Source organism: Ceratotherium simum, chromosome 32 (genome assembly GCF_057802395.1).
Source record: "Ceratotherium simum simum isolate JZ-2026a chromosome 32, ASM5780239v1, whole genome shotgun sequence".
In the NCBI taxonomy this organism is placed as follows: domain Eukaryota; kingdom Metazoa; phylum Chordata; class Mammalia; order Perissodactyla; family Rhinocerotidae; genus Ceratotherium; species Ceratotherium simum.
Window position 1 is genome coordinate 10,126,856 of NC_141931.1, and position 21,039 is coordinate 10,147,894.

A 21,039-nucleotide genomic window follows, 5' to 3' on the forward strand; every position below is an offset into this window, starting at 1 on the left:
CATATCATCTGTTAGAATTATTTGTAGGTATTTCAGGTTTACGTTTAAGATTGTGAATAGGATATTTCCTTCATTATCTTCTCCAGTTTAAAGGCAAATAAAAAGCTATTGATTTTCATACAACCCTATACACCTTGCTTACATTTTCTGAATTGAACTTTCATGTTAATTTGAATAATTCTTTTTCAGAGATATAATTCACATACCAAAAAATTCATCATCTTATTGTGAATTTATAAAATTCAGTGGTTTTAGTATATTCACAAAGTTGTGCAATCATAACCACTAATTCCAGGACATTTTCATCATCCCCCCAAAAAACCCTCACACCCATTAGCAGTCACTCCCCATTCCTCTTTTTCCCCTGACCCTGGTAACCACTAATCTACATTATGTCTCTGTAAATTTGTCTGTTCTGGATGTTTCTCATAAACGGAATCATAGAATATGTAGCCTTTTATGTCTGGCTTCTTTCATTTAACACAATGTTTTTGAGGATCATCCATGTTGTAGCACGAATCAGTACTTTATTCCTTTTTCTGCTGAAAAACATTCCATTGTATGGATATACCACATATTGTTTATCCATTCATCAGTTGATTAACAAATGGGTTGTTTCTACTCTTTGACTTCTACGAATAATGTTGTTATGAAAATTTGTGAACAAATTTTTTGTGTGGACATATATTTTCAATTCTCATGGGTATACACCTAGGAGTGAAATTGTTGGGTGATATGGTAACTTTATGTTTAACATTTTGAGGAACTGCCAAACTGTTTCAGAAAATGGCTGCACTATTTTACAATCTGACCAGCAATGTATGAGGTTTCCAATTTCTCCACATCCTCACTGATGCTGTTATTGTATGTCTTTTTGACTATAGCCATCCTTGTGAGTTTGAAGTGGTATCTCATTGTGGTTTGATTTTCATATCTCTAATGACTAATGAAAAGTTAAGCATATTTTCATGTACATACAGGCCATTTGTATATCTTCTTTGGAAAACTGTCTATTCAATTCTCATTTTTAAAAATGGATTGTCTGTCCTTTAGTTGTTGAGTTGTAATAATTCTTTATATATTCTGTATACCAGACCATTATCAGATATATAATTTGCAAATGTTTTCTCCCATTCTGTCAGTTTTCTTTTCACTTTCCTGAAAGCACAAAAGTTTTTAATTTTTATGAAGTCAATTTATCTATTTTTTCTTTTGTTGCTTGTGATTTTAGTATCTCTCCAAGATTATGAATATTTATACCTATGTTTCCTTCTAAGAGCTTCATAGTTTTAGCTCTTACATTTAGGTCTTTGATCCATTTGGAATTAATTTTTGTACAAGGTGTAAGGTAGAGGTCCAACTTCATTCTTTTGCCTGGGAATATCTAGCATTGATCTATATGTCTCTTCCTATGCCAGTATCATACTGTCTTGATTGCTATAGCTTTGGAGTATGTTTTAAAATCAGGAAGTGTGAGTCCTCCAACTTTGTTCTTCTCTTTTAAGATTATTTTGGCTATTCTGGGCACTTTACATTTCCCTATATTTTTTTTTTTTTTTTTTTTTTTTATTTTTTTTAATTGCAGTAACATTGGTTTATAACATTGCAAAAATTTCAGGTGTACATCATTGTACTTCTATTTCTGCATGGACTACATCATGTTCACCACCAAAATACTAATTACAACCCATCACCACACACATGTACCGAATTATCCCTTTCACCCTCCACCCTCCCCCCTTCCCCTCTGGTAACCACCAATCCAATCTCTGTCCCTATGTGTTTGTTTATTGTTGTTATTATCTACTACTTAATGAAGGAAATCATACGGTATTTGGCCTTCTCCCTCTGACTTATTTCACTTTGCATTATACCCTCAATGTCCATCCATGTTGTCACAAATGGCTGGATTTCGTCGTTTCTTATGGCTGAGTAGTATTCCATTGTGTATATATACCACAGCTTCTTTATCCATTCGTCCCTTGATGGGCACTTAGGTTGCTTCCAAGTCTTGGCTATTGTGAATAAGGCTGCAATGAACACAGGGGTGCATGTACCTTTGCAAATTGGTGTTTTCAAGTTCTTTGGATAAATACCCAACAGTGGAATAGCTGGATCATATGGTAGTTCTATCCTTGATTTTTTGAGGAATCTCCATACTGTTTTCCATAGTGGCTGCACCAGTTTGCAACAAAAAAACTACCAACCCAATTAAAAAATGGGCAAAAGACCTGAACAGACATTTCTCCAAAGAAGATATACAGATGGCCAACAGACACATGAAAAGATGTTCAAAATCCCTATGAATTTTAAGATCAGCTTGTCAATTTCTGCAAAAAAGCCAGCTGTGATTTTAACAGGGATTCGATTGAATCAATTTGCAGAGTTCTGCAATCTTAACAATACTAAGTTTTCCAAACTGTGAACAAGGATGTCTTTCCATTTATTTAAATCTTCTTTAATTTCATTCAACAATGTTTGGTAGTCTTTAGAGTGCCTGTCTAGTGGCTCTGTTGCTAAATTTATTCCTGCATATTTTATATTATATATTATAATGCTATTGTGAATGGAATTTTCCCCTTAATTTCAGTTTCAGTTTGTTTGTTGCTACTGTGTAGAAATACAACTGATTTTCGCATGTAGATCTTGTATACTGCAGCATTGTTAAATCTGTTTATTAGTTGTAATAATCTTTTAGTGGATTCCTTAGGATTTTGTCTATAGAAGATCACGTTAACTGCCAAAAGTTGACTTCTTCCTTCTATCTGAATACCTTTTATTTCTTTTGGGGCTTAATTGCTCAGGTGAGAACTTTCAGAACAGCGTTGAATAGAAGCAGCAAGAGCCGACATTCTTGTCTTATTCCTGGTCTTAGCGGGAAAGCCTTCAGTCTTGCATCATTAAGCGAGACGTCAGCTGTGGGTTTTTCAGAGATGGCTTTTATCAGAGTGAGAAGTTCCCTTCCATTCCTAGTTTGTTGAGTGTACGTATCATGAGAGTATGTTAGATTTTTGTCAAATGCTTTTTCTGCATTGTTGATCTGGTCATGTGGTGTTTGTCCTTTATTGTATTAATATATTCTATTACACTCATTGATTTTTGTATGTGGAACCACTTGCATTCCTGGGTTAAATCCCACCTAGTCATGACAAATAATTCTTTTTAGAGATTGCTGGATTCCTTTTGCTAGTATTTTGTTGAGGTTTTGAGTCTACATTCATAAGAGATATTGGTCTGTAGTTTCGTTTTCTTGTGATGTATTTGTCTGGTTTTGGTATCAGGGTAACACTGGCCTCTTAGAATGGGAGGAAAGTGGTGCCTCATCTTCTATTTTTCAGAATGGTTTCTGAAGAATTGGTATTAACTCTTCTTTAAAGCTTTAGTATAATTCATCAGCAAAACCATCTAGTACTCGTCCTTTTTGTGTGTACCTGGGAAGGGTTTTGATTACTAATTCAGGGTCTTTACTTGTTTCATGTCTCTTCAGATTTTCTATTTCCTCTTGAGTGAGTTTTGGTAGTTTGGTCTATTAGGAATTTCTAGAATAGTTGTGCTCTTCTATTAAACTCCTTTTTAGCTCAACTTTGATCTTTTGGACTGGACACCTGTGAATTCTATTTTGGGCTTTCGATGAACATTAGAGCAACCAGAGGCCAAGTGAGCCAATGGCACATTAGAAGGAGCACAGGTAATATTATCTAACACCACAAACTTATCAACAGTCATATTTAAAGGAAAGTAGTCTAAATACATAAATTAAAAGGCAGAGATTGTCAGATTACATTAAAAAAAGCAAGGCCCAACTATATGCTTTCTATGAGAAATGCATTTTAAATATAAGACAAAAATAGGTTAAAAGTAAAATGATGGAAAAAAGATATACCATGCTAACACTAACGAAAAGAAATCTGGAGTGGCTATGTTAATATTAGACAAAGTAGATTTCAGAGCAAAGAATATTACCAGGGATAATGAAGGTCATTTCATAATGACAACAGAGTCAACCCATGAAGAGGATGTAACAACTCTAAATGTTTATGCATCTAAGAACATAACTTCAAAATACATAAAGCAAAAAACTGAAAGAACTGTGGGAGAAGAAGGCAAATAAGAAATTTCAAACCACCCTCTCAATATCAACAGAACAAGCAGAGAGAAAATTAGTAAGGATCTAAAAGACTTGAACAACATTATTGAACAACCCCCAAACAGCAGAAGTCACATTCTTCCATGTGCCCATGGAACATTTATCAAGATAGATCATATTCTGGGCCATAAAACAAGTCTCAACAAATTTAAGAGGGTTCAACTCATACAAAGTATGTGCTCTGACCACATGGAGTTAAATTAGAAATCAAAAACAGAAAGATTTACGGAAAATCTCTCAAATATTTGGAAACTAAATAATGCTTCTAAATAACCTGTGGGTCAAAGAATAAATCAAATTAGAAATTATTTTGAAAAGAATGAAAATGAAAACAACTTAGGTATTTTGGACTGGACATATGTGAACACTAGGTGAGGGGTAGCAGAGTAACCAGAGGCCAGGGGAGCTGATGGTGCATTAGAAGGGACATAGGTGTATCTATACAATGACACAAGCTGAGCCCCTGCCTCCAGGCCCAGACAACAGCAGGCAGGTGATGGCAGCAAACAGCCTGCAGAAGCAGACTGTCTCACCTTGGCCTTTAAAGAAACCTGGCTGCCCTTCTTTTTGCTGCATAAATGAATTAATCTCATTTCCCACTCGTTCTCTTACACCTACTTCACATAAGGAAAAGAAATATTTCCACTTGAGAACATACAAGATTTGTTAGGTGCTAACAAAGAACATTAGGATAAAGTATTTATCAGCTATAGTGTGAGAAGTACTAATTCTGAATTACCAGATGGGTTTTTATTTGTCATTTGAAAGTTGATTAACACACACACATATGTACACACACATATACAAGTAGAAACCATAACAACCCAGGCACAAAAAAATCCCATGTTTCAAATGTGGCACATAGCCCCTAAACTATATATTCTAATGCAAACTTCTTTCCAGAAATCTAGACATAAAATACTGATGCTGTAATTAGAAATTAGAGCATGTATATGTACATATAAAAAACAAAATAAAAAAGAGAAGCTCAATATTGGAAAGCTTCAAACGTAGATGTTACACATTAAATTTATTTCAAAGTTATGTGTCATAAAACAAATGAAGTAGGACATCTGAAATCAGACAAAAAAAGTAAAGCTTTAAGTCTCTTTAGTTTTCTGAATGAGATGCATTTTATTCATGTCTAATATTTAATACATTCTGAAATATAAGAACAGTTTAAAAATGAATTTTGCTTTTATTTCTAATTTCATTGAAATGGTACTCATTGATGTTACAAGTTTTATATGAATACAGACTTCTAGTTAATAAAAGACATATTATCTTTTATCAATATGCTTATATTTCCCAAATCTATTACTTCATATAAATAGACTATACTGAACACATTAATTTATAAATGGAGCTATTCAAGGCAGAACCCTTAATTAGGTTCTGAAAGTGATATGAGTATACCAACACAATTAATAGTATTTAGGTCAGTTCAGCAGGCATTCTTCAGGAAGCTAGACATGGCGGTGTGACGAGAAATCATTAGAATGGGCAGGTGAGGAGGAATGGGCAGGTGAGGAGGAATGGGCAGGGAGAGGAGGAATGGGCAGGTGAGGAGGAATGGGCAGGTGAGGGGGAATGGGCGGGTGAGGGAATGGGCAGGGAGAGGAGGAATGGGCAGGTGAGGAGGAATGGGCAGGTGAGGAGGAATGGGCAGGGAGAGGAGGAATGGGCAGGTGAGGGGAATGGGCTGGTGAGGGGAATGGGCGGGTGAGGGGAATGGGCAGGGAGAGGAGGAATGGGCAGGTGAGGAGGAATGGGCAGGGAGAGGAGGAATGGGCAGGTGAGGGGAATGGGCAGGTGAGGGGGAATGGGTGGGTGAGGGGAATGGGCGGGTGAGGGGGAATGGGCAGGTGAGGGGGAATGGGCAGGTGAGGGGGAATGGGCAGGGAGAGGAGGAATGGGCAGGGGAGGAGGAATGGGTGGAGGAAACTTTCTCATCCTCTAGCTAGTCGGAGATTTTATAACAAAAGATAACTCATTGGCGCTTAGGAGATTTTGTTTTCACGGTTTCTGGGAGGGCCATTCATAATGGCTAGCTGTATCAAAGTCCCACAGGACTGAGGCTCTGGGACAGACTACAAACATGCCGAGAAAGGGAAGATGAGCGCAGGAAGGAGAAGCGGGAGTGTGCGATACGCTCATTTCTCAGCTTTTCAAGGGCCGTCCTTCTCCTAGGTCCATCCAAGCATATGAGTGATGAAAATGACAAAAAAGTAGGGTCTGCAAAGCTAAGGCATATAACCACACATTTTCTGAAAATTAATTAGAATCAGGAGAGCAAAAATCCCCACAAATCATTCTGTGCATTGGCACGAGTTTTTATGTCACATTCCATACCCATGCTTCCTGAGTTAATGAAATTATGAAGTAAATTTATATTGTTAAGAGCCAAATGAGTTTTGATCTTTCCTGTTTCATTAAACACAATTTAAAGTGGTGAAATATATCTAGGGAAATTGTTTACATCTTAATCTCACAAAGTCCAGGGTAGCACTTAGTGAGTTAAGAAACAGGAAAAGAGTAAGTCAAGTCATTTACTAATCTAATTTTCTTTTAAATTTCTTAAAATGCCAGTATTAGAGATAGTTCTGAAACATCAACTTGAAACCTTTGTTCTCTAAGAATTCATCTTAAGCCTGTCGTTTTTCTCTAGGGCATCTGATATATTATTTTGACTGAGGTGGGTAACTGGCTAAAACTGTTTTGAAATTGCTTCATGATAAAACCCTTTGGGTCATGATTTGGGACCTTAAACACCATTCGTCTGTGTGCTGGGGTAAAACAAAGAAGACTTCTAGAAGAATTTTGTGCATGCCCATAGGCATTTTCTTAGCCACCTAAGAAGAAAGGTTATTATTTTTTTGCCTTTCGTAAATGAGGGTTAATCAACACCTTGTTCAATGCTCTGTTAAAGCAGATAGGTCTACACTTAATAGACAAAGTACAAAAACTGGACTTCAGGCATTTGCCTAAGGCTCCATCTCAAATTCCCTGCCACTCAGTGCTTATCACAAGTTAAGCTAAAGAGACAATCTTCATTTTGCTACAAGCTCTTAGCTTTTCTATAGAGTCACACACTTGCTTTTCTTTCTTTTGCTCTTTAAAAAATTTAAGATATCTTACTGTATTTTATATAGCCTTATAAGAATACATAATAAATAAATAAATATAAATAACTTCCAATCACTTTTTAAAATTTACTAGGAGACAAACTAAAATATGTGTATAAAAACCTTCCCACAAACCGTAAATATTTTGTGCTAATGAGGACAGTAGAGAAAACTGCTATGTACTGTGTTGTATCCAGAGCAAGGAGTACTGAATAATGCATGAAATGAAAATCCCTAGTCCAGAGCCAGGAGAAGGCTTTTTTGCAGCTTACTTAAGTATTCATTTTAAATATAGTACAAAAAAAATCTTTTGTTTTTTTTCTTCATTAGCCTTAGAAAAAGGAAAAGGCAATGTGTTTTCAGAAACCATATTACAGGGAATAGGAAAATGTTCTTTTAGCATTAAGTTTCTTAATCCCTCTCCACCCCCTTTCATTTAAAAACATTTCCTCATTTTGCCTCCTGAATAATACACTTGGCTTTTCTGAGCCTAGAGATATCGCCCTCCCAAGTCGCCTAAAACAAACACACCTAGCTTAGCAAGCATTCTGTGAACCATGTATCCACGGAAGGGCTAGATGTACTTTTAGATGCATCCTCCATAATTCATGTACTAAGTCAGACATATTTATGGTTACTGAAGGAAACTCCTTTTTATAAATGAACTTTCCTCATTTTTGCCTACTTCAGCTCCTTATGATCCATAGTGACTAGCTAAAACCTGTACCATTCTCCCTTCTTTCTTTCTTCAAAGAGGAAGAAACAGTTTCAATTTCAAATAAGTTACATGAACGGCCTGCCAAGGAGGTGGGCCGGTGGGACTGGTCTGCCCTGGGTGCAGGTAACAAAGGGGAGATTTGTCTGCAGAGAATTTAAGTCAATAATAAAGACAACAAAAAGTTGGTCTGCTTTTTGCCACCACCATGTGAGGGTGATTCTAAATGTCAGTGACAAAATACTCCTCCCTCAAGGGGAGGACCAGTCTCATCCCCGCCCCCAGCTTGTTACACCCCTGTACTGCACTGTTAATAAACAAAGGACTCTTCTGCAATTTTCCTTTGGATTGGTATGGTAGTCTTCAGCTGTATGACTCTCAAATGTGGGGAGGGACCACTAAAGAAAAAAGTGGGAGGTTTGGTAAAAGTGAATGAAACCTTTAAGCTTCTGTTCCAGGCTAATGGTGTAATTTCTGGTGACAGAGTAAGATCCTGCTCTTTTTTCATATTTGATTCAAATTTTCAGAGCTACTGGAATTCTGTAAATACTATAACCAATCAGAGAGAGACCAGGAGATGGAGAAAGAAATGTTCAATAATTTTACTAAGCCTTGAGGGAAATGGTTGAAATAAAACAAAATCTCAGGTCTTTCTTGCCTGTCCTATTCTCAAGGGACTATAACAGTCATTTTATATATCAGTACTGATAATTTCCTCAGAATTTTCTGTCTAGACAGGTAGGATTTACTTTTTTTTACATCTTGAAATAGAAGATGCAGTTCCTATGAAAATGAGACTATGGTATTCAAGGAACATTATCTCTTAGCCCATGCTACCTTGATCCCTCAAGCTACCTTGGGTCAGGTCCTCCAAAGCCTGGTTCTTTAGCTTTCCCTTCAGTTCTGTGACCTTCCCCATATCCTTCCAACCAATTCCCTTTTTGCTTAACTTAGCCATAGTCAGTGCCTGTGGTTTGCAACCAAAACCCCCTACTTGACACATTTACATATGTTCCAATCATGTTTAATTTTTACTACAACTTTACAGGTGAGGTGAGAAAGGTGATTCTCAGATGTTAAAGTAATTTATTCTTGGTGGTATAAATATGGCAGAAATGAAATTAAAATTTGGATTTGTTAGGAGTTATCTCTTTCCTCTCTATTGTATTACTACAAAATCTTAGAAGTCCTTTCTTCAGGGCCACATTTGCTTGACTCTAAGAGATACCAACCAAAGACACTTCTTACAGCTCCATTCCCTACAACTATCTACCCATCCGCTCATTTAACAAGCATCTGTATATATAATATGAGCAAGATGCAGCACTAAGAATGGGGAATACAAAGCTGTTTCAGCCAGTCACTTCCATCAGGTTGCTCACATTCCTCTGAGATGCTGATTGTTCAGTTTATAGACATAAACAATACTGGGATCAGTTAAGTGTAAGCAATATGGAAAAAAACCCAGAATACAATATAAAGCCATATGGTTCAGAAAGGATAAGAATAATTCAGCTCATTAAATTAGAAATAGTTTCCACTCGATTTAAGCCATCACTGGGGTAATTTGTCACCGCAATGAGTTCTAGAGACACATAGAGAGAAAACAGTTTTAACTTCAGTCTTTAAAACAAACAAAAGAATGATAAAGTCATTTGGTTTCCCAAATTCCAATCATTTGCATGCCACCCTGAAGATCTCTGCTATATCTGTGCAACAGCTAATATTTTCTTTAAATTAATTTGTATTTATTGCTTTAAAATATTTTAAAGGAAACTTTATATTGCTGCTTTTAATGAAAAATTGATAGACAACCCATAAATAGAAAATAGCTATGAAAATAAATACACTGAAACAGAGTTAATAAATTTTATCTAGACAGCACTGTAATGAAAACCGTGAGCCTGAAGCTTGATCCCCTTTATGTTGTAATGGAAGATTAGCAAGGTTTGGCAGGTGTTACAGACCTATGAGTTCCAAACTAATTATTCTCCTGGAAATGATCAGAAAGATTGAAAGAAGCTGAATGGAAGTAATTTTCTCACTATATGATTCAATGCTATTTAAAACTGTGTTTGCGTCCCACCAAATAGCCTCTTGCAGACCACAGTGTTACGTGTTCAAGACACTTGAGGACACACAGTGAGTCAGGGGAATATGAATGTCTCATGTGTGGAGAGAACTGTGGGAAGCAGCTTCCAAGTCTGCATCTGACATTTTTATTCATTCACTCATCAACTACTGGTATGAAACACCTCCCATGGGTCAGTCATTGTGCTAAGAGCTGGGGAGTCAGTGGTAAGCCCTCACTCCAAGGAGAAGGTAAGTGAGGTAAAAGTGAAGAAGACAATCAAATAAGCAAACTGTATTACATAATAGAGGACCCAATAGATGCTGAGTGCTAGACCCCTAAGGAGAGAGGTCATTCTCAAGTCTCAAAAGGCTACCCATTCTTTAAGGATTTCTAGAAGGCTTATTGTCCACTATTGACTGTCAATGATTTCTCGTTTCCTTTGGTGAACACCAGTTGAAAAACAGCTGTCATATAAAGAATGGAAACTAGAAGGTATTTGAAGAATCAGATAGAAGAGCAAAGAGTGCTGTGATGTGGAAAGAATAAAGTGCACGTCAGAAAGAACATTAGAGATTGGTCTACTCCTTTCCTTCTATAGGAAATAGAGGCCTATGATTTTTTAGAGGCTAAACTGAGATTTAAACTGGATGTCCTGAAATCCAGTCCAATATTCTTGGTACTATATGACATATATAAGAAAGGAATCTTGAGAGTTAAGGATAATTACATTTGTTTCAAAAAGATAATCTGGAGCATTTCCAGTAAATAAGTACCAGCAAAAAACATAGGAAAAGAAATGTAGATTCTTATGTAGTAGATAGTAAAATTATCACATTTAAAAAAAAAGTTGAAATGGGGGATATTTAAAGACAAATATCCTACATATTATGGCATCTAAGATAAAGTATTGTATGAGCCATATTAAAATACTTTTATTGAGAAACATTTATGGCCAAATTAGCATGAAAATATGAATGGCTTACTGTGGTTATCAAAATAGCTTTAAAGCTCATCAGTGTAAAGTGTTTCCCCTACAGAGCTGCAGTTTTATCCTGCAGGAGAAATTTATATTTCCTCTCCTATGCTCTTTGGCACCACTACGTTAAGAAAACTTGAGAGAAAGAAAGAGGGGGCAAGGAAAAACCTTGGAATCATTTCCAGCCATCTCTAGACTTTGTGGATAGGCAATTTATTTATTGCTTCTTTCTTCCTAATATTTACGATGTGCATTTTTTAAAAGTAGGTGATTTTGAAACAAAGCATAAGGGAATTTATAATAGTCTCAATTTACAAGGTTGATAATCACTGTAGTACCTTGGTTAAGGAGGAAAGCCAAGAATACTACCTTTTAGAGCTTCCCTCCTAGAATAGGAGCAGGATTACCCTGGGGCATGGAATTTAGGAATGAAGGACAGCAGATCTTGTCTAATAAACACATTGCTGAATTCTGCTATATAGGATTCTTTGGTCTCTCTGGACCTGAATTATTATTTCAGCTATATTGTCTCTATATTTATTCCTGTTCTTAGCTAATAACTGCTGTTTCACATTCACTCTAAACTTATTTTTTATTCAGAATTGACTTTTCCACAACTAATGGCACATTTTATTAAAGCATGTTGTTCAAATTCAGTTGTATTAGAGATTTTCCTAGAGAATCCTAAAAATATTGCCTTGAAAATGAAAATATATATCATCTTGCTATCTAAATTCTTGAAATCAAACCACTTAAGTGGCTGACCCAGCTTGCAATCACACGCTAAGCTGAACACTTTGATCCTCCCATGGGAATGAAAAGTAATAAAATATGATATACCTGTGAAGCTTGAGAGTGACAGTTCCATAAACTGTAGCAAAACCGAGAAGACGAACCCATCTTAGGAGAATACAGCGAAATGTGCTTGGCTCAAAGTACAAAATAACAACCTGTGGGATGAGAAGAGAAAGAAAGAGACCTTCAGGATCAAGTGATGACCCACAGAATAAAATCGATATTTCATAATCTGATGTTTAACATATGAATTTTGATATAAGCATACATCCATCTGAATAAAACTTTAAAATATTATTTTGATCCTTGTCCAAATCCCAAAACCATAAAGTCTCCCTATTGCTTTTAAATTAAGTCTAAATTTTTTACTTCTAACTTTCAGGAGTTTCTATCAATTGTCTCTAAGTCTTTGGTATGTTACTTCCCCAGATGGGCTAGCCAAGCTAGCTTCCACTGCTGTTTTCCATTGGAGTCCTACCTATTCCAGTCTCCACACTTCTAGTAATACTTTCCCCTGTCTGAAACAGCCCTGACAGGACCACCCTGTACTGCCCTGCCAGTCAATCTACCACTCCATATTTATTACTTCACTTGGTACTTGGCTTAATAACCTCACTAACTCCTGCCTTCTCACTCCAGAGTCTTCATTCTACAAATATTAATTAAGCATTTACCATGAGCCAGGCACTATACTAGATGCTGTGGATACACAGGCCAATAAGAAAAGGAAAAGAGATATGTAAACAAGAAATTGCATTAAAGCAGCAGAGGTGTTCCGATAAACATCTGTGCAGGTTCAGTGGGACACAAAGGAACAAGTGGCCAATTCCAGGGGGATGGTCAAAAGGCATGTCCAAGGCCTTTTGTATGCTGTGTGGTTTTGAGGAAGCCCTCACAGAATAGGAATTGGTTTGGCCCTGCCTAAGGAACCCTGCACAGCTAAAGGATTAATGCTGCTGAAGAACATAGACTTCTACTCTTCTGCTGGAGCAGCCGGCCTGAACTGATTCTGTGTAGAGCAAGGTCATCATAACAGAAAAATATACCCACTCCTAAAACGCTGAGTGTTAGTTTGGTTTTTCATCCCAAAGATGTGAGTATTGGGAAACATAAAGCAGAGCTGGGAGACTTGGGGGGTGCAGACATTTTCTTGTTGATATCTTACAAATGGAGCCCCACTCTCCAGCAGTACCAAGAATGACATCACCTATAACTCTATGCTGGCATTTCTCAAATATTTCTACTATATAAAGATATTAAACTAAGTATTGACAATACCATTAAGGATTAATTCTTAAGGGGTGGGAAAAAGACTGGACAAAGGTGTCAAGGAGAAATGAAAGAAAGGTAAAAATAGGTGTGGATGGGAGATAATGTTGCTTTGTCTGCTCTTGAAGTCAAAAATTTTCAAAAAATTTTCAATTTTATTCTTTCACTTATATACAGTACTTGTCCTCAATTTTCTAATTCACTAGGTCTATGCTGAAGATACATATTTGATTTCTGAAAATTGCTTGGATTAATCCAAAAATTGATATTAAAAATCTTTCTTTTACTTACTATTTTCACAAATCAAAGTAAAATTCTGTAAATTTATATTCTAGTTTTAGCTCATATGTTTTAGACATAATTCCTTTGCAGAGGAGTCCAGTAGTAATTACGAGTTCTGCGAAGTAAGTTTTATTGTTTATTAAGGAATCTGGGCTGAAGGAAGAAGGGAAGACGTAGGGGAAAAAAAATAGAAAAAACTTGATAGAGGATTAAGGGATTAGGGGAGCATATGTGTTCCTTCCCATGGCAGAGAGAAATGACATATTAGAAACTAGAGAGATAGAGACCTAAAGTCTAGAATATATAAAATCTCAAGTATTTCCACTAGAAATGGCCTTAGAGATTATTCTAGAAGAGTGGATTCTTGGGGGCTGCAAAATCCTGTGACTTATTGCCAAGTTTTACATTGCACACAAAGCTCTCTCTAGGAAATAAATAAGCAGAGGTGAACAACTATAATATAGAAGTCTGCATGATTTTTTATTTTAAAAGAAAGAATTGTTCTTGAACTGTTTGGGAACTACTGATATAGCTTTAAACTTTTATTTCACAGATAAAGAATTCCAAGACTTGTTACTATAAGTGAAAGACTGAGTCAGTCAGAAATAAATGAAAGAATAAGTCAATGTTTTCCAGCATCCATGGATGAGGTATAAGTTTAAAAAGAAATAGAAAATGAAATTCCAGTGAATTTAATAAAATATGTTGTTAGAAACAGTCTCGCGAATAGTGAAGTAGAACTCCTAATTTTGTAGTGTGGTCGTGGAGAGTACAGGCTCTGAATTCAGTCTCCTTGGGTTCCCATCCTGTGTCTATTCTTATTAGTTGTATGACTTTGACAAACTACTTAACATTGCCTTGCTATGCCTCAGTTTCCTCATTTGTAAAATGAACACAGCACTGCTACTTCCAAATGGGACTGTTTTGAAGTTTAAATATGATAAACACAGTGCCAGGTACAGTGAATATTCAATAAGTATTGGCTAATATTATTAGGAGAGTTGATTTAAATATGCTTTGTTCTAAAAGTTACCATCCCATTGCATCATCTCAATGAATTCTTTTCTAATCATGCCAGCCAAGCCTTTTGAATTCCTCCAGTAGCTTTTTGACTGTATACTTTTTCTATCTTATCTTATACTGTAGTTAGCTGTATGGGTGTCTCTCTGAGCCAGATGTAAAATTGGAGAAGGCGTGCTGCTTCATATATTCTTTACGCTTTGCCCACAGAAAATTTACATATATTAAATATTTGCTGAATGGTCTATATTAGCTAACTTAATTAAGAAAATGTTATCTTCAAAATAAACTATTTGAAAAGTCCGGTCAGGGTCCACTACTCATTATGATTCTAATTCACACATTCAGTATTTATTTACTCTGTGTTAGGCAGTAAGGGATTTAGAAACCATAAAAATAAATCAGATATGGATTAAGTCCTCAAAGAAGTTATAATTAACAAGAGTGGATATTACATGTAAATGATAAAAATAATAGTATGATCATACCAAATAGTTACACAGCACTTAACTACTGCTAGACACTAAGCATTTTTGCATTATTTACTCATTTAACCCTCACAATACCTTATACAGTAGGGACTTTTATTTTATGGAAGAGGAATGAAGCACAGAGAATTTAAGTGATGTGCCCAGGGTCACACAGCTAGGAAGCGTCAGAGCTGGGATCTGAATCCAGGCAGTTTGGTTCCAGAGTTCATGCTGATAAGAGCTACCCTGCCCTGCTTCTCAATATAGCTCTACCGTGTGGGGGAGGCGACAGACGCTATTATACTGTGAACTGCATCACACTGAGGAGTCAGAGAAAAGGGACATTATTCTCAGTGGAAACAAGTGAAGTTATCCAGGGAGGGTGGACATCTGAGCAAGGGCAGGAAGGAGGACCAGGTTGGAGGGTGCAGGCAAAGAGGACGGCGGAGGGAGCCCAGGACGAAGGCACGGTTTTGGGAAAGCCGCGCAGTGTGGAGGGGATGGGTACAGCCAGGAAGACGACGAGAGGAGCTTTACAACAGAGCTGGGGCCAGGTCATTGTGAGCTTTGAACAACAGGGTGAGGAATTCAGATTTTATTCCATGAGCAGTAGACATGCCATTAAACTCCTTTGAGTTGATCAGAAGTGTGTTCCGGGCTTGGCTACGGAAGGGGAAGAGACTGAAAGTGAGAAAACCAGTTGGGAGAAGAAACCCTCGAATTCACCATCTTTGCCAGCAAACCTTTTCCTTTTCTTGTATCTTATTCCTGTGTCTCACTTTACTCCAGTCCCCAAATGGCAGCTGGTGCGATGCCTCTGATACCTCACTCTCCTGCCTAGAACCTTCAGTGGCTCCCAGTGCTCTTACAAAAAAGGCAAAATTACAAAATCATCTAAGTTGGTTGACACAGCTTTTCTCAACTACATCATTACTTTCCACGCAGCCACCCCTCCAGTCCTTGCATATGCTGTTTCTTCTGCCTGGATGAGCCGACTGTCTCACCTGCACCTGGCTTATTCCTGTTCACCCTCAGGCCTCAGCCTGAATATTCCTTCCTCTGGGAAGAGGAAGCCTTCCCTGTGGCTTAGCTCCCTGTCCCTACTTCATCACAGCACTGGTCCCGCGGCACTGTATGAGAGTGTAGGCTCTGTGACAGCTGTGTTATCGTGTTCAATTCTGTAATGCTGGCACTAGCAAGGTCCTGGCACCCAGAAAGTGCTCAAGAACTGTTTGCTGAATAAAAGAAAAAATAAAGCTGTGGGAAAAAGGTAAAGAAGGATGTCACTAATGTAGTGAGATTGAGAATTCAGTCATTTATGGGAATAGAGGAAAGAAGATACTGAATCAGGAAAACTGGGCAACTGATTATTTGTTGAAGCAAAGGAGAATAGTCACAGATAATGTGAAGATTTTAAGCCTGGGTGACTGGGAGGATGATTGTGTTTGAAAAGAAAAAGAAAAAAGAAAAGAATGCATAAGTCTAGGGAAAATTATGTTACTTCTGCTTAGAAACCTCCCCACCTCCACTTCATCCTTCATGTCTCAGCTCAGGGTTGGCATCCATGACTCTCTCAAGCACCCCCAGACTAAGTTAAGTTTCCATCTTATTTGCACGTTATTCACTTGTATAAATTCTGTGCTTTCCTTCATCACACAGATCAACTCTAAAATAACTCATTTGTTGAATGTGTCTTACTAGCTAGTTTGTAAGTTACACGAGAGCAGGGATTGTAACTATCTCACTCAGGATTGCACGCCCATTCCCTAGTATTGTACCTGGCAATAGCAGGCAACCAATAAATGCATGTGGAAGAAATGAGATAAAAAAAGGAAGGGAGTGAGGGAAGGAGAAAGTGAGGAAGGAGAAAGATAACCAGTTCACTTTTGGACATATTGAGTGTAAGTTGCCTATACGACATTCAATCTAGACCTAGCTTTGTAGTAGTTAATATACTCTATAATGACAAAAAAACATAAAACAAGACTAGGAAGTTTCACTGTCTTTCAAATTCCAATATTTAACTTTTTCTTATTAAATATAATTTATATATATGTATAGTTTAATAAAATATTGTAAAATAAATACCCCTTCCCCAATCCCAAATTAATAACACATATCCTAACAGACCTTATTAGAAGAAGAAAGGAAGAAAAACTAAACCACTGAGCTGAAGAACTTATGAATGATGATGGTAATACTAATAGCTGTCATTTTCACAAACCAAGAATGATAATAACTATCCACGCCCGCAGACACACACTGATGACTATGCTAGACATACTACCTATATTTAGGGTCCAAGATATACTTTATTACCATAATTATAAAGATAAGCAGACTGAACTTTAATGGGGTTAACTATTTTGCCCATGGTTATCAAAATAGTCAAGTTTTAAACCAGAAGCCATAAAAAGTTCTTTAACCGGAAGTACTGCCTTAAGGTATATTTTCAAAGTAAATATTTCAAGGAAAAACTTTCCCCATTCTCTTTCCAATATTAGAGACTAATGATAGACATAAAGATACTTTGTGTAATGTGGGAGAAGCAGGACATAAGTGTCCCACTTCCGCCATTAGGTAACCTGAGGACTGAAGAGCAGGCACAATGGCTGGATGAATGAGCACAGGGTCTAAATGGTAGGTAGGTTTAGGAGGGTGGGATGAGAGAAAAAGAGACATATTCAGGGTCAGCAGGAGAAAGAGTGTCACACCAAAACCACCAATTTTCTTTTACCTTTAATATTGCCTCTTGGGAACTCACTATAATTTGCCTAGAGATTTGTTTTCCCCACCCTCGCTAAGAATAAGGTTTCAGCGTGAAGGTCTGAGGTGGGTGTACCCATGACGATGTTTTGAGGACTTGGTTCTTCAACACTGGAAGTTTTTCAGATGCTCACAAAATTTAAGCAGCTGATCTTAGTGGTGGGATACTCTAGGCACTGTGTTTTTACAAAGTATTACTGTTTTGGAAATAGACTTCTAAGCCTTCCCTTCATGGACAAACAAATCTGCACAGATTATTCACCCATTTCACCAAATGTGATATTTTTAGCTTGTTTTGAAGTCAGCTTGATTGCCTATACTCTTTGGATACTGAATAGCTAATGGGGAAGAAAAGAGAACCACAAGAGAAAAGACTATTAGGCTTTTCAAATATGTACAAAATAGAACATTTTTAAATAGAATAACTTTTTTTGCCAATATAGACACAACATCAGAGACAGAAAATTAACCTCTGCTGTGTCTGCTCAGCAGATACAAGGCACAGTGCTTTCAGAAGAGGAATGCTTAGGAGGCAGACGGTCAGAAGCCAGCACAGTCCAATGCTGTTGCAAAGCTCCGAGAGAAAAGGTGTGAAGCTCGTGTTTTCGGCCTGATATTTTAAGGCTCTGAGCAACAGCTCCTTAATAGTGTTGGACACAGCAGTTCCACTTTCCTAACTGACTCGTCAAGTGTTATTTGCTTCAGTTCAGTGAAACTGGTTGTGAATTAAAGCACTTGTATAGGTGAACAAGGTGTTACATGCTTTGGGGTTTCTGTTAGTAGGTGTGTGCGAACCGTTGTATTTATAAAATAGATTACTGGATTGTTTGCTGGGTAATGGGAGTGCAGTGACAGATATAGGTGATGAGATTTTTGCTCACGAAGTTGTCCTTTGATAAGGATTTGATAAGGACTTTAAGGACTCTCTCTACCACATCTACAATTTCCTTCTACTTCATACAAGGAAGTCTTGCCAGTCAAATATTTTCCAGGGCCGTTCATCCCTCTCAAGTTTGCTGTGCTCCCAACAACCCTTACTGCACAAGTGAAGAATGAAGCTGATATCTTGATGGAGGACGGTCCACAGAGGTAACACTTGGAAATATCTAATATTAAACCTTGTACTTAATCTGTCCAGGTTTGCTATCTTTTGAAGTAGGAGGTTGGAAATGAGTCATTTAGGCAGAACTATATATTATTAAAGCAATTTTATACAGAATTGGTTTTAAATATAAGTAGCTTCAAAGCCCTTGGGTATGTTCTAAAATTATTTTTTCTATATTTGGCAAAAGATATGATTCCGTACACAGGAAATATTTGGGAGGAAAATGCATGTCCTGTAAATGTTTAACTAATTACCTAAAGTTGGATTCAAACTACAATGAATAAAAAGTACTTAATACAACTTTACATTTATACAATCACCACACACATGAAAGGGCCATGACTGTGATTGATGAACCAGGCCATGAACCAGGCTCTATAACTTATTACTTTGACCTTGGCTCCTATTACTCCAAAGCAACAAAAAAGGGAAAAATTAATGGACTAAAAATATAACATATAGATATAATTTTAAAAAATTATAATATATAACTAAGATTTTTGAGTTATTGTGACAGCAGATGAGACATACCTGACAGAGCCCCTCTAAAATTCCCACTGTAATACCCCTGGAAATATAAAAAGAAATTAAAAGGGTCACAGCTCTAAAAACTAAAGGCAAAGATGACAAGATCCCAAAGTGTCTGTGGTGATTCTACTCACTGCTTGGTGGATGGTATCGAATTAAGAGGTACTTTTTTTTTTTTTTGATGCCGAGGAACATTCACCCTGAGCTAACATCCACTGCCAATCTTTCTCTTTTTGTATGTGAGCCGCCATCACAGCATGGCCACTGACAGACGAGTGGTGTAGTCCGCGCACAGGAACTGAAACCAGGCTGCGGAAGCGGAGTGTGCTGAACTTAACCATTAGGCCACCAGGGCTGGCCCAAGAGGCACTTTTTAAATGAACCACTACATGCCTCACTCTCTGAACTAGAATAATATCTGAAAGCCTGAAGATAACAGGGAAAGATTTCATTCATACTCCTTGTCAGGGTCTAACTCTGAGACTCATAGCCTTCTACAAAACATAGGCTTAACCAAAACAAACAAATCAAAAAAATCTTTGGTCATGCTCTAAGTGTGCAGGAACTATTTTTGCATCAGCCAGTCCTGGAGCCTTCTAGTCCCTTACTGCCCCTCCCCTATCAGCTCCTCTCTTCTCCAACCATCACAGATTAGAACTCCCAGGATGCAGCACTCAGAAATGTGATACTGAGCTGCCTAAAGACAAGCATGGCAGTGGAGAGGAGAGCACGAGAGGATGCATGCTAGAGAGTATAGGCAGCCTCCAGGTCTCGCTTTCCCCATTCTCCCCAAGAAATGGCACTTTGCAAAATACCTGATCCTAACAAACATACTAAACACAGAAACAGACGATTATTTTTGTCTAAACTTTTACAATCAGTTTATGTGTTCAAAGAAATAATGTTTTGGTCAAGAATTATAGTGCACGACTTATGATAGAAGATTATATCATCTTTACTACCATGTTCTCAAAAATATTAATGAATATGGGAAAGCTCTCAGGATTTATGTTAAGTGAAAAAACAAGCAGCACATAAAATATATAAACAGTATACAGTGTGATATTCCTTATGCCTACGATTCATCTGTATAAGCCAATATATATGCACACACACACACACACACACATATAAGTGAATGTATACCTATTCCCTGCTTATTACTCTTAATTTAACACTCTTAATTTATTCCAGAAAAAGGGAATAAAGTGGCTACGCATAAAAGCCATGGGGGAAAATGTATGGTGTTGTTTGTTTCTATGAAGTCCATTCAAAAAAATGATGTTTTCGATATTTATCAAAAAAGCAAAACAAAAACAAAGACACAAAAAATCTGAAGCTATGATTCTGCTTCCTAAATTTTTTTCTCCCAGTGCTGTTATGAGCAAACTGCATGTTCCTCTGAGAAAAAAACACACTAGTGAGCAAAGTGGTGAGATTATGACCAAAGTATTACAGTTAACATTTTTTTGGTTTTATTTTGTTACTATGAAAAAATTCATATTTTCTAAACTGAGCATAAACTCTCATTAGGCTTCAGTTCAAAACCTTACTGTAAATGTGTACTAAGCAAGGGTTGATTTTGAATAAATGTAAATATATATATACATATGTGTGTGTGTATGGTATATACGTCTCACAGTGTTGACAGTGATTCTCTGGTTTTAGTACTAGGTATGCACACACTTCATAGTATTTTAAAATTTTTCTATAATTAGGAAAAAAGGTTAATTTAAAAAAGAAACTAATATCTGTTACAGCAGTTCA

The 21,039-nt window shown here is 37.0% G+C and overlaps 1 protein-coding gene across 1 annotated transcript in view; it reads right to left on the reverse strand.

Moving 5' to 3' along the window:
- Positions 1-21,039, reverse strand: part of GPR158 (G protein-coupled receptor 158) — a 385,607-nt gene that overhangs the window by 46,169 nt on the left and 318,399 nt on the right. The window contains exon 7 of the mRNA XM_004425290.3: positions 11,878-11,987. Within this exon, the coding sequence (XP_004425347.2) occupies positions 11,878-11,987 (110 nt within the window). The remainder of the gene's footprint in view (positions 1-11,877; positions 11,988-21,039) is intronic.